Here is a 14,848-nt window from a genome sequence, read left to right as displayed (position 1 = left end):
GCCATATTGGTGCTGTACCATAGTGTAGACTTGAGGGTGGCTATTGAGTTCCTTCCAGTGTCTCAAGTCAACAGTGTGTGCAGTTGTGAAGATCTCCAGGGAGACTCCATCTTACCCTCCCCTTGTACTAAGAGCACAAGACACAGGACTCACACACAGATTACTTGTTCTCCCCTATAAAGTAGTAGGCTCCACACTTGTTTTTGTGGTAAACAGGAGCAGTCACTCCTCTAAGAACTGGGGCCAAGAAAGAGCAAATTTGTCCTAAACCTGAATTTATTTTTGTAAAAAACCTGTTATTACCTGTGTGCTTTTTTGCTTGGTTGTTCATGTAACTACAGAGGAGTTCTGTCTGCACAAGAAACTGCACTGCAAGTTTTGAAGGAGTCAGTAGCCATTAAACCTAAATTTAATTTATTTTATTAAAATAACATAAGGAACCAACTGTATTGGCTCAATAAAAACAAAATTAAAACCCAAAATCATTAAGAAAACCTGTATTCCTGGCTTTCTTACAGACAAGGATGTGACTACAGATAGGGTTGGGCCGCGGCCCACCCCATAGGGGCAGCTCCTGGAAGACAGATTCAGCATGTGGGAGGCTGCCAAAGGTGGAGCACCGCGCTTGGAAAGCCATCCACACAGGACACCTTAGACACAGTTTGTCCACAAAGTTCTGTAGTACCAAAGCAGGCTCCCCCAGGTGGCCAGGACTCCATGTGCAAAACTGGCACTGCACCACTGTCCATATAGGCTCAAGGAGCCAAGTTCCCAATTGCAAGTCCCTGCAGCAGCCGGAGTGCCCTACCTTCCAAGGCCATTTGCCCTACAAATACTCAGCTGACTTGTATACCTCTGGAGCAGAGCAGGCTTTCTTGGTGGACAGCTTCCGTTTCCAGGGCAGGAGGGGTAGAAAAGAAGGCAATATGAAGTTAAGGCCCTGTGAGTAGTCTAGGTCCTTAGCAGCAGCAGCTTTTCCAAAAACATGCATTCTGCCCCCAAGGAAACAGAAAGTGGTGCCTGCTGACTCTTCTTCGTCCCCTGGTGGCCTAAGAACAGCTACATCATCAGCTAGAAGACTGGTAGCCTTGGGGATGTAGTCAGCGTGCAAGCATTGATGTCCTCAGTGTGAGCTGCCCGATGCAGGGAAGGCTCAGAGGCGCTCCTGTTGATTTTCGGCAGAGAGTGCTGAAGCAGCTCTATGGAAGACAGGATCTGAAACAAGGCCCCATGTGGTCTCATTAGTTGGAAACTTGGTATCTCCCCAGCCATACCAAAAGCTTGTGGAGGTCCCCTCTCCATCAACCCAATCCTGGCCCACATTTACATCCTTAGAATGTTATAATCATATTTCAACGGAGCTCTGTCTAACCTGGGGAAACAAAGGTCTCTCTTCTTTGACTTTCTTCACACAGTCAGCCACCAACCTCTTCATTGCCTTGGGGCAGTTCTTGTAGAGCCTGCTGAGATCTGGGGATGCATACCCACGGCCTACCATGAAGATGATCTAAAGAAGAAACAGTTGAACAAAGGAGTTTGTGAACAAGAGTTCCAGGACTAACTAGCCCCTCACTGTTTTGCCTGGGCCCATGCAGATCACCTGGTCTCGGTTGTTGATGTGGGCGTAGGGAAGCTCCCCAGTCATCAGCTCGTACAGCACGATGCCATAGGAGTAGACGTCGGATTGGAAGCTGAACGGGTTGTTATCCTGCATCCGGATTACTTCTGGGGCCTATAAGGATGAAGTGTGTTAGTCCCTGGGTAATGACCTCCAGAGACATTGAGGAACCAGGCTATTTTAACTAGTCAGGAAGTCAAGTCCTTAGCCCAGGGTAGCTCCTCCCACAAAACCCCACAAGCTCTGGCCTCTGTTGCTTTGCCAGGATATGCGGTTTTGCCTTAAGCTAACTGACACTACAGATCAATCAGACTCCCATGGCTGTGCAGAAATGCTGTCAAATTTTGCACCCTACTCTGGCCCAGTAATTCCATCATGTTGTGTGGGGCCAGCTTCCTCACCATCCACAGCACAGAGCCAGTGGGCTGTTCAACCTGCTGAGAACCACTCCAGCGTGACTTCACTGTTGCCAAACCAAAATCTCCAATTTTCACCGTGAGGCCTTCATGGAGAAATATATCTCGATGCTTGTTAAGGAGACTGACAGTTTATACTGTTCATAACAGTGCTTCTGGCCTCCTTCACTTCACTACTAAATCTTCCGGGAGACAGGGAACCGTGGCATACATACACTCAATTACAGGGCCCCACACTGCTTACACTTGGTACTCAGAGGTTTACCGCCTAACTGATCTATGTTGTGACTTCTGTCAGCTTACTGCTAGGTAACAGGCAATTTTGGTCTGATTTGTGACCTGCTGATTTATTGGAATTCAAGCCTTAAATCTATGCTAATATCTTGGCCCAGTTCTTAGCTGCCGAAAAAGAATTACCTCAGGAAAGGAGGTCATGGCCACTGAATAGGCACAGCTCATTGGCCATGCAGAACAGCTGAGCTTAACCACCCTGAGGTGCAGTTGGTAAGGAGATGCTATTTCTAACAGTGGCCTCTAGGCTGACTTCTGTACATTTAACAGAAAGTAGCCATTTTGAAATTTCTGGAATTCTGGGATACTGGTTCTAAGATGCTAATTCCAGGAGACCTTAAGAAATATTGTGTCCTTTGAGTTAAAATAGGAGGTTAGGTGATTAATGGAATTTTGGTTGAAGTCTGACTCACAATAGTTACAGTGGGCCTCCAAACTCAGCCTGTGGATATTTCTCCAGGCAGAATTCTCAAACTGTTTCCCCTGGGAAAAGCTAAATGGAAGCCTTTAGCAGGGTCTCTGCCAGGGATGGGAACCAAAAGTGTCACATCCCTAGCAGAATTGCAGCAATCAGTGCTACCATCAAAGACTTGAAAGATGCAGGGGTGGTGATTCATGACCAGTACAGAAGACAGGCTATACCAGATGTGGTGTCCTTACTTGAGCAATTAACATACTTCCTGATATACGACGTGTAGCTACTGACCTAGCAAATGCCTTTTTCTTTGGTACCTATCCATAAGGACCACCAGAAGCAATTGCTTTTGATTAGAAAGTAAACCTTTAACTCTCCAGCCCTGTGTCATAACTTAGTTTGAAGGGATCTTGTTCATGTCTCTTCTACAAAATATCACATTGGTCTACTATATGGCTGACATTATGCTGGTCTGACCAAGTGAGAGACCATGCATCAGAGGATTACAATTACTTTCCCATCTGTATGTAGGCTTACACCTTCCAGAGGCTCAATATGAATAACCTTCTCAAGCTATATTTTGGATAATGTAACCAGGCTGAGTTCAAGTCGATTTCAAGCGTGTATTTCCTCAGAAGGAATTATTTCCAGATCACTGTTGGCTAAAAAAATAAAACCTTAAGGAACTCTCATGATCACCATGCTTGGCTTCTCAACTATATTTCTATTTTCCTTTAAAAGTCCCCTTCTCCCCATTCTGGCACCATGAACCATGTGTGCAAAAAGGCCCTTTTGGGTCCTTAAGCTGAGAACTCAATACCAAAGGATACTGTTGGATTTCATGTCTCTGTGGATGATGTTCTTTGCATGCAAATAGCTGTGAAGGAGAAAACTCAGTCAGTTAACCACCTCACTGCCCTTCAGCTAACTGGTGGGTAGCACTGTGCTCTGCAAACCAAGCCAGGCATGTAGAATGCTAAGTTTAACCTCACATTCTGCCTATCCAAGACAAACCCAGAAGTGGGAAGGCAAATTGTCAGAGGCTGGGGATGGCTGTGAGCTGGGTATTTTTCTGGGTGGTAAGAACACAGAATGTAATAATAGGATACAGAAAAGCCCCCAGGCCATACACTTCCAGAATAATTTGTATGGCATTTGAATTGTACCTGTGCTTAAGATTTAGACTCCTGTATGAATCTTTTTGTTCTTTAGTTTTCCGAGACAAGGTTTCTATTTAGTCCTGCCTGTCCTGGAACTTGCTCTATAGACTACACTGTCCTTAAACTCACAGAGATGCAGCTTGCCTCTTGAGTGCTGGGATTAAAGATGTGCACCACCTATCCGGCTTCTGCATGACTTTACGACAGAACAAAGCACTTATTTTATAGCACTTACACCAACTACAGTCACCTGGCCGTAAGCACTAAGGAGTGCTACCCCCTCACCATGGGGCACTTGGGAAACAAAGCTCAAGAGCACTGCCTGGTGGTCACATGGTCACTCCACACCATGGGAGGGAGCAGAGACCCTAAAGGTGACCTTTGAAAGAAAAGGGATAATCAAAAGGGACAGTTTGGGTGTCAGGCGGCTTACAACTGATTCCAGCCCCAGGAGAACCCAACTCCTGAATACTGGCATTCATACCTACACAAAGATCCACATAAATATACATAATTTAAAAAAATTTTTTTTTTTAATTATAATTGAGAAAGGTATTTTCCTGTAGGCCATGGCTGAATGGGTGGTCAGGCTGGTGAGAAATGGGACCTCTGGACTTCCCATCCATGAATATCTGCTGTCAAAGAGCCCACCCAAGAGCCACTCAATCCAGTCCCACAAAAGCAGCCCAAGGGTTCAAGCCACAAGGACTCACCAAACCGTCTACTTACTCCATTCCCTGAGCTGTCTGTCGGGCAATGTCAATTAGCTGGAACATCTGGAATTTGGTCTCCTGGACATGCAGGTGTTTGTAGAGACTGCTGCCCTCACACCACTGGGTCACAATCGCCAGGTTGTCCTTTGTCATGTACCCCATGAACAGCAGGATGTTAACATGCCGTGTTTTGCTAAGGGGAGGAGGAGGAGCACAGCTGTGAGACCATCCTTTGTCCACCTCCACGCTAGCTAGCCTTGCTTACAGAGCATGCACTTTGCACAGTCTGTCCAACTCATCCCTACTAATCTAAGAGTGAGTCAGTGACTACACTGAGGGTTTGAGCTCCAGAGCAAAGCAGATTAGCTATAAAAGATGCTATTAGCTATAAAAAGAAATAAAGGTTAAAAACAATCTCACTACCACAAACCAAACCCCATAGAGCTGTACAGAGAAGGGGTGTGTCCATGAAAAGGGCTCTTCTGGCTTCCAGCACATATATACACTGGAGAAGGACTGTACCTTAAAACCCACAGCAGGTGCTGACCTGCACAGCCTGGCCCTAGCTAACCCTGCTGTCCAGGGACTAGGCTCACCGCAAAACAGCCACCTCGTTCCTGAAGGCCTGGAGTTGCTCTGGAGTTGGGTCAACCACCTTTAGGATCTTTACTGCAACATCTCCTGCAAATTAATTTGTAGTCACACTTGTTATATAGTCTTTGTTTCTCAAATACCTTAGGATCTATGTGCATCTTACCTTGTTTTGTTTTGTTGGAGACAGGTTCTCACTGGGACCCAGGACTCACTGACTAGGGTCAACCAGTGAGCCCTTTTCTACCTCCCCAGTACTGAGAATGCAAGTCAGTACAACCACAGCTGAATGTTTATGTAACTGCTGGGGCTTGAACTCAGGTCTTCATGTTTGGATGGAAAGCTCTTTTTACCAACTAAGCCACCTCCCAGCTTTTCAAAAAACTCTAATTCTAAGGAAGATAGGGAGTCACTTTTCAAAGAACATATATGCAGGTAGAACAAATATGCCAACTAATATACATCAAGTGGGTGAGACGCTTCAATGCTACTCATACCCATGGAGGCCTTCAACAAGCGCGTATCCAATTGAGCATCAAGGTAGGTCATATGAGCTAGCTCTACAGCCTTATCCTGTGAGGATAAAAGTAGTGCCAAGGCCATGAGTAGCCCACCAAATACAAACTGATGAGGAAGCAGACCCTTCTGCAAGTTGAAAGGAGCAATAGGGATACTGAAACCTTGCTGCGTTGCAGCATGTATGCACAACTATTGAACTTACTCGGCAGAGAGGAAGTAGAAATAGAGGTCCTATTTTCTAAATGGCAAACTAGAACAGGGAGGTAAGTAGATCCACAGTCCTGTCTTTCAGTAGGGGCAGCAATCCAAGCGACCTCTCTATATCTTCAAAAACACCCAGGAGTCAGCTTGCTTTCAGAGATAGTTAGAAGTCTCATTCAAATATGTTTTATATAGAAGTATTAACAGTAATAAACTTGGAACCCTGTAAAGACCCCAGTTTGGGGACAAGGTTAGAGAAGGGCGTTGAGACAATGTTTCACCCTGTAGTCCTAGAACTCTAAACCAGGCTGACCTTGAACTCACAGAGAACTCATCTCTGCCTCCCAAGTATGCCACCATTGCCCTGCTAAGACTTTAAATTTTCATAAGGCTGGCTAGAAACGGAGGCAAGAGGCCAGCCTAGGCTACATACCAAAACCTTGTCTAAAAAATCAGTCAGTTACCCATGGCACCAACGATCAAAGTCTGAGTCAGTTGTGACCAATGGTAAAGACAGGGTTCCCATGAGGTCCCTGTCTTGACCCCTGTGAGCTCCAGTTTATCATCTGCACCTGACCTGACAGCTGATGTGTCCCAGCACCGAAGGAAGGCACAGGCTGCTGGAGAGAATGCAGCTCATCTGAGTGAAGGAGAAGCAGTGCTGAGGCCACCAGTCCAGCACAGTGACCAGAAACCATGTGTGCCCCAGGGGCAGCACTGGCCAAGGAAGGAAGATTGCTGCATGGCTGTGAAGTCTGAGACAAGATAGTAGCTGGGCTCAAAGACTACTGAGAAGTGAGGAGTGTATGGAGGTAGTGGACTGTAAGCACTAGGAAGAATATTAGAAAGGATATTCTAGACTGCATCAGAAACAAAAGGAACCTTGTGGGGACATGTAACTGAGCACCTGCAGAACAGAAGAGCTAGAGACGAATTTGGTGCAATAGCCCAGGTGAGGGCAGGCTTGGAGTTACAGTGGCTGGCAAACTGGGAGGGCTTGGAGTGGAGTGAGAGATGGGTGAGGGGGTCAGGTCAACTTAAGTGGTGAGGCCAGGAAGATGGTTGGTGGCCAGGTGCCTGCAAAGGCAAAACTTACAGGCAGACTATGAGAGCAGGAGGGAGGCTGGAGGTGATACTAAGCAACCCTTCAAGAACAGGCTCTGCCTAGTTCAGGGCCTGCTGCAGTGACAGCATTCCTCTGCAGACCAAGAGACAGGCCAGCAGGGCATTACTTAACAGTTCTCAGTCACTCTACAAGTCACTAACCAACTCTCTGATCTATGCCGTTAAGAAATCAACTGTTCATACAACGACTCAGGCAAAGCAAAACCCATATAACGATGTGCACTGAGAGAAGTAGACGCTGCTGTTTCCAGAGGAATGTGGATGTCTGCACACTTTATGCTCAGAACTTCTCTCCATCTCTGCCCCATTATCTATAAAGGTTATCAGCACCGTGTCTGAACTGGGGGGGTGCAACATCAAGAAACTTTATAAGCACATACAAGAAACCCCTACTTTTATTGCTAACATCCAAAAATGGTTAAGTATGTTGCCAAATTATTCAAGCTACAGCTACAGAGTTTAAGCTCAAATCTTCCTTCTGAGTGATCAAGTATTTCCCATGGCACAGGAAGAGATAGCTACAATTAAATCTGGGGCCCAAAGAGAGACACTGGTCAGGAAGTGTCCAGTTTTCCTGCACTAAGATGATCAGGAGGAGACAGCTCCTCCTTGTACCTGTTATAAGGTCCCTTCCAGCTGTTGGTGTCAAGAGTACACTCCACCCGAGGCAGCAGACATCTGCTCATGAAGAAGCATGTTCCATGAGCACCACTAATATTTCACTCTAGGGCTAATACTTGTCTACTGATTTCTAAGCACCACGAGGATTTTACTATACCAATTAAAATAACGTAAGGTTAAAATGCTGTGAAATTTCAAAATTGGTTTGATTGCCAGGTATCAAGAACCCATCGAGAAGGCCACCATAATCCAAGAAGCCCTCTCTGCTGGAACCTAACCACCAGAGCCCTGAAGCTGGAACCAGGCCCCAAACTCACCATGCCACTTGCCCTTGTACACAGTGCCAAAGGAACCTGACCCGATCCGAGTAGACAGCATCACCTCACTGGCTTCTATTTCCCAGTAATAACTTGAATCTCTCTGCCCACGAGGCCTCTGAAACAAGTGGAGATAATTCATAATCCATGCTATCAAAGAGAGGATCATCCTAACCCCATCTGTTCCTGCTTCCTTTAAAGATGGACACTGTCACTGCAGCTACACTTTCTGTCTTTGAGGTGCCAGTTTACTGAGCTGTAGCCGAATGGCAACGTATAGGATACGAAGGTGCCAGGGAGCACTGGCATTCATTTCCCTGTAATATATTTTACTAGATTCCCACCCCCAAATATCTAATTTTCAAGAGTTTATCTTTATTGAGCCCTGAGTGACTCAATGAAGTATTACTAGTCATACTCACAATTTTGTTTTTTTCCTGGGTCCCAGATCCTGGTGCCCGCTCTCTTTGTGCTGGCACAGGGGTTTTGGGCTGTGACCAGCCTGTTGGACTCAGGTTGTTTGGGCTGCTGGACAGGGCTGAAGGTGAGGCTTAATAGACAAGACAAACAGAATCCGCACGTAGATAAGCCAACAGAAGATCACAGCATAGAGAGAAAAAAGCCCATTACTGATCACTAAATGACTGGGGTAAAGTACCTGATTCACTGTGACTTCGAATTGCATCCTGAAACAAAGAACAAAAGTTGATCAGACAAGCTAGAAAAGGCTTTCTCTTGCAAGGGAAAGGTTGTAGGAACAATTGTTAACTCACTAAAATAGAAAGTATACTTCCTTACTCTAAATTCCTAGTTTACCTAATGTCAAAAGCAAATTTTTCCAAAATTGATTTCTATTAAATATTACATTAAGTGAGTGTAACTTTTCATGGAAACCACAACATTTCTCAGAAAGAAAGCAACAGAAACAAGCCTTCAGTAAAGGCTGGCAAAGTTATCAATGGGGATCTCCTCCAAAGACTCAGGATCCTGCTCTACTGAGACTTAACTGGATAGTGACAGCCTCATTTTTACTTCACTAGGAATAAGGACAAATACAGACCTAAAGTTGGGTTTGACACAAGTAAGCACTACTTGAGGCCTAAGTCACAGGGAAATGGAAAGACGACGAACCCCAGAGCCTGAATCCTGTGTTTACATTTTTTAAATTCAAATAGACAGAAGGGGAGACTCAGTCAGGTTCATAGGACAGTAGGTGGTAGAGATCTCACATATTGATCTCAGCCTCAGCTTCATTAGCACTGAGACACTACTGTAAACCTTAGTGATGTTCTCAAGCAGGCTACATTCTCCTTTGTGACAAGCCAACTCTTCTAGACACTGCTTCAAAGAATAATTCAAATCAGAGACCTACCTCAACAGGACATTTTTTTCAAGATTTCATTTTGATTTGTGTGTGGTGCACCAGACACAGGAAAATGTAGGTGCCCAAAGAAGTCAAAAGACACCGTGAGACCTCTGAAGCTGGAGTTACGGACAGTTGTGTGCCTTCCCACATGGGTACGTGGGCCTGAACTCATGCCCTACAAGAGCAACAAGCACTCTTTTTTTTTTTTTTTTTTTTTTTATGTTTTTCGAGACAGGGTTTCTCTGTGTAGCCCTGGCTGTCCTGGCACTCACTTTGTAGACCAGGCTGGCCTCGAACTCAGAAATCCGCCTGCCTCTGCCTCCCGAGTGCTGGGATTAAAGGCGTGCGCCACCACGCCCGGCTGCAACAAGCACTCTTAACTGCTCAGCTCTCCCCTTCCATGAGACAGTTCTAAACTCTACATTTTAAAATTCTTCCTTGAGGGTGGAATTTATAGGCAATAATATAAAACCACTTGACCCTCATAACTTCAGAAAATGTTTTTCTAGAAAGTCATCTGTTACTTTTCTTTGTATAACCACAGCAAACAAGATATTTGCTCTACAACACCACTACTAGGATGTTCTCACTCAATATTTTAAGGCTTATTTTTCATTTTATATGTAAGGGTGTTTTGCCTGTATATATATGTGCGTGTGCACCACATTTGTGTAGTACCCTGGAGGCCAGAAGAGGATACTACATTCTCAAGAACTGAAGTTATTTATAAACAGTAGTTAGCTTGTATGTAGATGCTGGGACCCGAACTAGGGTCCTCTACAAAAAAATGCTCTTAACTGCTGGGCCATCATTCCAGACATGATTTTGGTTCGTTGGCTGGCTGGTTGTTCTTTTAAATATAGGGTCTCACTGTGTAGCCCAGGCTGGCTTTGAACTTGCCATTCTCCTGCCACAGCCTTGTTAGTGCTATGATTACAGATATGTGCCACCATGATTAGCTTCCAAAGTAAAAGAACCACAAACCAAGCTCTGCACTCTCCCTCCCGCTCTCCTTCACGCTCTCTCTCTCTCTCTCTCTCTCTCTCTCTCTCTCTCTCTCTCTCTCTCTCTCTCTCTCACACACACACACACACACACACTCTCTCTCTCTCTCTGTCTCTCTCTCTCTCTCTCTCTCTCTCTCTCACACACACACACACACACACACACACACAATTTCAGCCACCCTGTCCAAGTGTCTTAACAGCATAGAGTAAAGCCCGAGTCCCAAGCCCATCTGTAAAACATCCACAGAGATACTTAAGAATCCAGGTCCGTAGGACCAGGGAGAAGGTTTGGTTGCTGAAGGGCTTGCCATGTTAGCAAGAAGCCCAGAGTTTAATCCCCCTGTGGTGGCACATGCCTATGATCCATATACCGGATAGATGGTGACAGGAGGATCCTGGAGGCTCACTGGCTACCCAGCCTAGCCTAACCGCAAGCTCCAGGTTCAATGAGACCCTATTTCAAAACACAGATGGAAGGGCAATCGAGGAAGACACGTGACCTCAATCTCTAGTCTCCACATGCCTGCACACACATGAAATATAGATCTTCACTCTACAACTCAAACTAGGCCTGATGATGTGTGTCTGTGTGGGAAAGGTAGAAAACTGGTGCCTGTATAGTTTTAAGTAGAACACCAAGGCAGCCAAGTGGGAGAAATGCTGGTCACTCACCCAATCTCTTCTATTATTTTCATTGATTAGAATTCTGGTCCACAGTACAGCAGGATAGTTTTTAATGTCTCCTACTTTTTCCCTCCTCTGCCCATTATTTTATTTGGTAGTAATTACTATAATTGGATCACATTATCCCAGGAAAAAAATTTAAATACTCTTAAGTATTAGTTTAGAAGAACATGACTGGTGTTAAGGCAAACAACAACATACGGTGTAAAATGCTGAGTGAATCATGTGTTATTAAAGACAAAGAAAAAAAGCACATGCCTTTAACCCTAGCACTTGAGAGGCAGAGGCAGGCAGATCTCTGAGAGTTAAGAGGCTACCTTGGTCTACATAGTGAGTCCCAGGACAGTTAGAACTATAGAGAGACCCTGTCTCAAAAACCACAATACCACCACCAAAAGAGGGGGGGACCCACAAACAAAATTGTCTTTTGAGGCACAAACAGGATCAATGCTGTGCTGCTCATGTTAGAACTGAAGGATGTTCACTTTGAATGTACGAACAGTTTAGACAGGAACAAGTTGGACATGGGAAGAAAATAGCTACTTTGATTATATTACTAGGACTAATAAGCCCGTAGCTTACACGGTTAAAAGTGATGTACTGCTAGAGAGAAAGTGCATCTGAGATCACAAGTGTCAAGGAACAAGGTTTTACAAAGGTCAGTTCCTGGTGTGGAGAAAGCACAGTTACTTGGCCACGTCTCTTGAGTCTTTTTTATTTGATTTTGACATAGGATCTCACCATGTATCCCAGGCTGATCTTGAATACGGCCTCCAGCGTGCTGGGACTCCAGTCGTGTGCTAGGATGCCAGACTTCCTGATAACCTTTTCTAAGTCATACTAACTAGATGGATTAACTGTTTTGGTCTCTAATATCTGAATTCAGTACAGATGCTGTGTTACTAGATCAGTCCACTCTTTGAGAGAACTGAGTTTTTAAAAATTATTTCAATCCCCTTGTCTTCAAGAATTTACCTTGAGAAATTTACCTATCAGTGGTAACCCAGAGGGTTTGTTTAACTCACAACTCTAGAAAAGGAAAAAAAATTATGGCAACAAGTGTGGCTAGAAGTATAAATGAACGTATAGTTGTCTCGATAGTCTACCATCTGATAGTCTCTCCTATTAAACCCGAGAAAGCAAAAGCATGAAGAAAATACCTACTCTCCCCCTCAGACAAACTCGTCTGCAGCACGCCCTGGGAGAAGCACTCAGGCTGTTACTCTAGTCCAAAGCAATGAAAAATAAAGAAGAATAAAGAACAAAGGAAGCATTTGAAGTGTATTCAGTTGACTTTAAAGATGAGCTAGAAAGCAAACCAAAGGAACAGAACATACAAGAAAAGACAGGCAGTTTGCAAACACTGACTGGCACTGACACATTTGCCTCAATGCACAGCAGATCCCAGAGCTCCTACTTTACACGTCTCCAGAGCATCTGAGGGCTTCACACTACACCCCTCACTGCTCTGCAGTATCTGTACCAGCCCAAAGAAATCACATCCAAAGCTAGGACACAGAGCACAGTGGCTAGAGAGGAGTTCTGTTTCCTGCTGGAATGACACACTGGCCTAGTTATTAAGCCAGTCTATACACATTAAGAGAGCTAAAAAGAACATTTCAAAGTCCAAGAAAGTTCAAAAGCCTGAGAAAGTACTGCAACACTCCTGAGCAGCTTTGAAATCCACATTCTCTGCTTCCCAATGTTAACTAGGCTGCTCATCACCACCCCCAGGGGCCCTATTACCTCAATCATCCTGCTGTCCACATGCAGGGTGGTGCTGACCATGTGGACATTGGGAGTGGACGTTGACCTCTGCCTCTGGGACAGGGAACCTTCTGAGGAAGGGCTGGAGGTGTTGAAAGTGAAGGCGTGGGGTGTGGAGTATCTGTGCTGGGAACTGGGCACGGAGGAGAAAAAAGTCCCATGATTGGCACTCAGGCCTCCACATTGGCAAAGTCTTTTCAACTGCTTAGCTCATTAAGACACTAAGGGCAAACCTGACCCATCCAACCCTTGACACACAATATTTCACTCTCTCAATATGCACTATTTAAAAACTCTTCTGTGCTTGTCATCCCTGTGAAAAGGAGAGTCCATTACACAATTTCTCCTCGGTAATAAGTCACTTTCCAGACTACTTCAGAGTTTTACAACATTTTTAAGAACAGATCAGTATTTGCTATAAGTACCACCTAACTGGAATCTGCCCAGTTTAATTTGAAGAAAAACTAAAAATCTTTCCCTGTAGCCAGCACACAGCAAAGTATGTGTTCTACTGTTAGAACCTCTGGGACACTGACCTATGAGGAGACTGTTTCAGCCTAGGGGCACACATTAACAAGGATAGACTGAGGCAGCTGCAGCTCAGCGACAGGAGGTTTACTCAGCCTGGATAAGCTCCTGGGTCTGAGCCCCACATCCTGAAACCAGTAACTCCTGAGACTAAAGGTATGACTCCATGGCATGTCACCAGCCTAGCCTAGGTGAGGCCCTAAATTCCACCCCAACTCAAAAAACCAACGGAGAGCATATTTGTTCTGTAGGTGAAATTTAAGGTTTGTTCAGGTCACACTCGTATGCATTCAAGGGATAAAGACCAGCTTTTCTAAGGGCTACTATTCTGCCTATTCCCACACCACCCTGAGCAGGCCTGGCTGTTCCCTCACTGAAATGCCACCTTGTACTAGGAATTCTACATTTAGGTTCTCAGGGTCTAGTTTCTTATCCTCGAGGCAAGTTGTTTTTTGCTCAAATGTGGTTTTTAAATTACCAAAAAGGGTTTATTCAAGTCAGGCATAAACACAGATATCAGTACAAATTCCTTGTTCTAAAATGCTGCCTTTAACTAATTCTATAGGGGTCATTAAATGGAAGCTGATTAACTATCAGACATTTTGGACAAAAATGTAGATTTTTAACTTGGGTTCTAAATACTTATGTGTCACTGACCAAGATGTAAACTCGAGTTTTAAAACCAGAAAACAGCAGAGACAAGTTAAAAGCAAACTCAGAGCATAGCAGATGTATCGCCAACTACCTGGATTTTAAGGCTGGGATAAACATTTACAAGTTAAGGTCTGATTTTCTTTAGTTGCTATAGTCACGTCGGGGAGCCTTTCCACAGACACCTAACTCACCACACCTGCAAGAAGGCAGAGCCTCAAGCTTTTATAAATGTAAGGTTAGACTGAGACTTGCATTGTAACAGAAAGGCCTGCATTCTGCAAAAATCACTTTCCAGAATGTAAGTAGGCTGGGACCACAGAGAGAAAGATCCCACTTGGTGTTCCACAAAGCAGCACATGAAGAGGGACTTCTTTGTATTCAGGCTGCCAACCCACCCAACCCACTGTAACTTCCTAAAAGAGTTCAAAGTACATTACCTAGCAGGCATCCGGGAAACAGATTCTCGCATCCGGCGCATTGGGAAAGAAGGTGGTGCTGGGACTCCACTGTCACCAACAGTGGAATTTGGAAACAGCCTAAATGAAACATGGAAAGACTAGTTTATGGATTCAGTCCTCTCACAGAGAAACCATCCCACCTTGCCTCTAAACCCAAAGCTAAAACCCAACTGTCCTTGACTCATTCTCCTCACGTGCTTTAGTCACCTATCAATCTAAAGGGCTGGATTACAGACCGAGTAACAGCAACCCGCTGATGAATTCCCATCCTGCCGAGATAGATACATCACTAGAAAAGTGGTCCTGTCCAGCTACACCACATGCGTCTTAAGTGACAGTACAACATCTCATAACCTATACTAGCCACAGCTTTTCTGGAATACACACTCACACACAC

At 44.8% G+C, this 14,848-nt stretch overlaps 1 protein-coding gene across 2 annotated transcripts in view; it reads right to left on the bottom strand.

Annotated features, from left to right (window-relative positions):
* Positions 1 to 397: 397 nt before the first annotated feature.
* The window catches only part of Raf1 (Raf-1 proto-oncogene, serine/threonine kinase), a 57,635-nt gene continuing 43,184 nt past the window's right edge, over positions 398 to 14,848 (bottom strand). For both annotated transcript variants that reach the window (XM_021165724.2, XM_021165725.3), the window contains exons 6-17: positions 14,431 to 14,529; positions 12,791 to 12,944; positions 8,646 to 8,673; positions 8,410 to 8,537; positions 7,988 to 8,105; positions 5,210 to 5,294; positions 4,630 to 4,806; positions 3,571 to 3,617; positions 2,020 to 2,138; positions 1,601 to 1,732; positions 1,373 to 1,507; positions 398 to 1,215 (exon numbers count right to left, since the gene is read on the bottom strand). In XM_021165724.2, the coding sequence (XP_021021383.1) occupies positions 1,072 to 1,215; positions 1,373 to 1,507; positions 1,601 to 1,732; positions 2,020 to 2,138; positions 3,571 to 3,617; positions 4,630 to 4,806; positions 5,210 to 5,294; positions 7,988 to 8,105; positions 8,410 to 8,537; positions 8,646 to 8,673; positions 12,791 to 12,944; positions 14,431 to 14,529 (1,366 nt within the window). In that variant the 3' untranslated portion in view covers positions 398 to 1,071. The remainder of the gene's footprint in view (positions 1,216 to 1,372; positions 1,508 to 1,600; positions 1,733 to 2,019; positions 2,139 to 3,570; positions 3,618 to 4,629; positions 4,807 to 5,209; positions 5,295 to 7,987; positions 8,106 to 8,409; positions 8,538 to 8,645; positions 8,674 to 12,790; positions 12,945 to 14,430; positions 14,530 to 14,848) is intronic.

Source organism: Mus caroli, unplaced genomic scaffold (assembly GCF_978045245.1).
Source record: "Mus caroli unplaced genomic scaffold, Mus_caroli_1 scaffold_7, whole genome shotgun sequence".
In the NCBI taxonomy this organism is placed as follows: domain Eukaryota; kingdom Metazoa; phylum Chordata; class Mammalia; order Rodentia; family Muridae; genus Mus; species Mus caroli.
The sequence above is the reverse complement of the archived record's forward strand: the minus strand, read 5'-3'. Positions and strand labels throughout refer to the sequence as shown.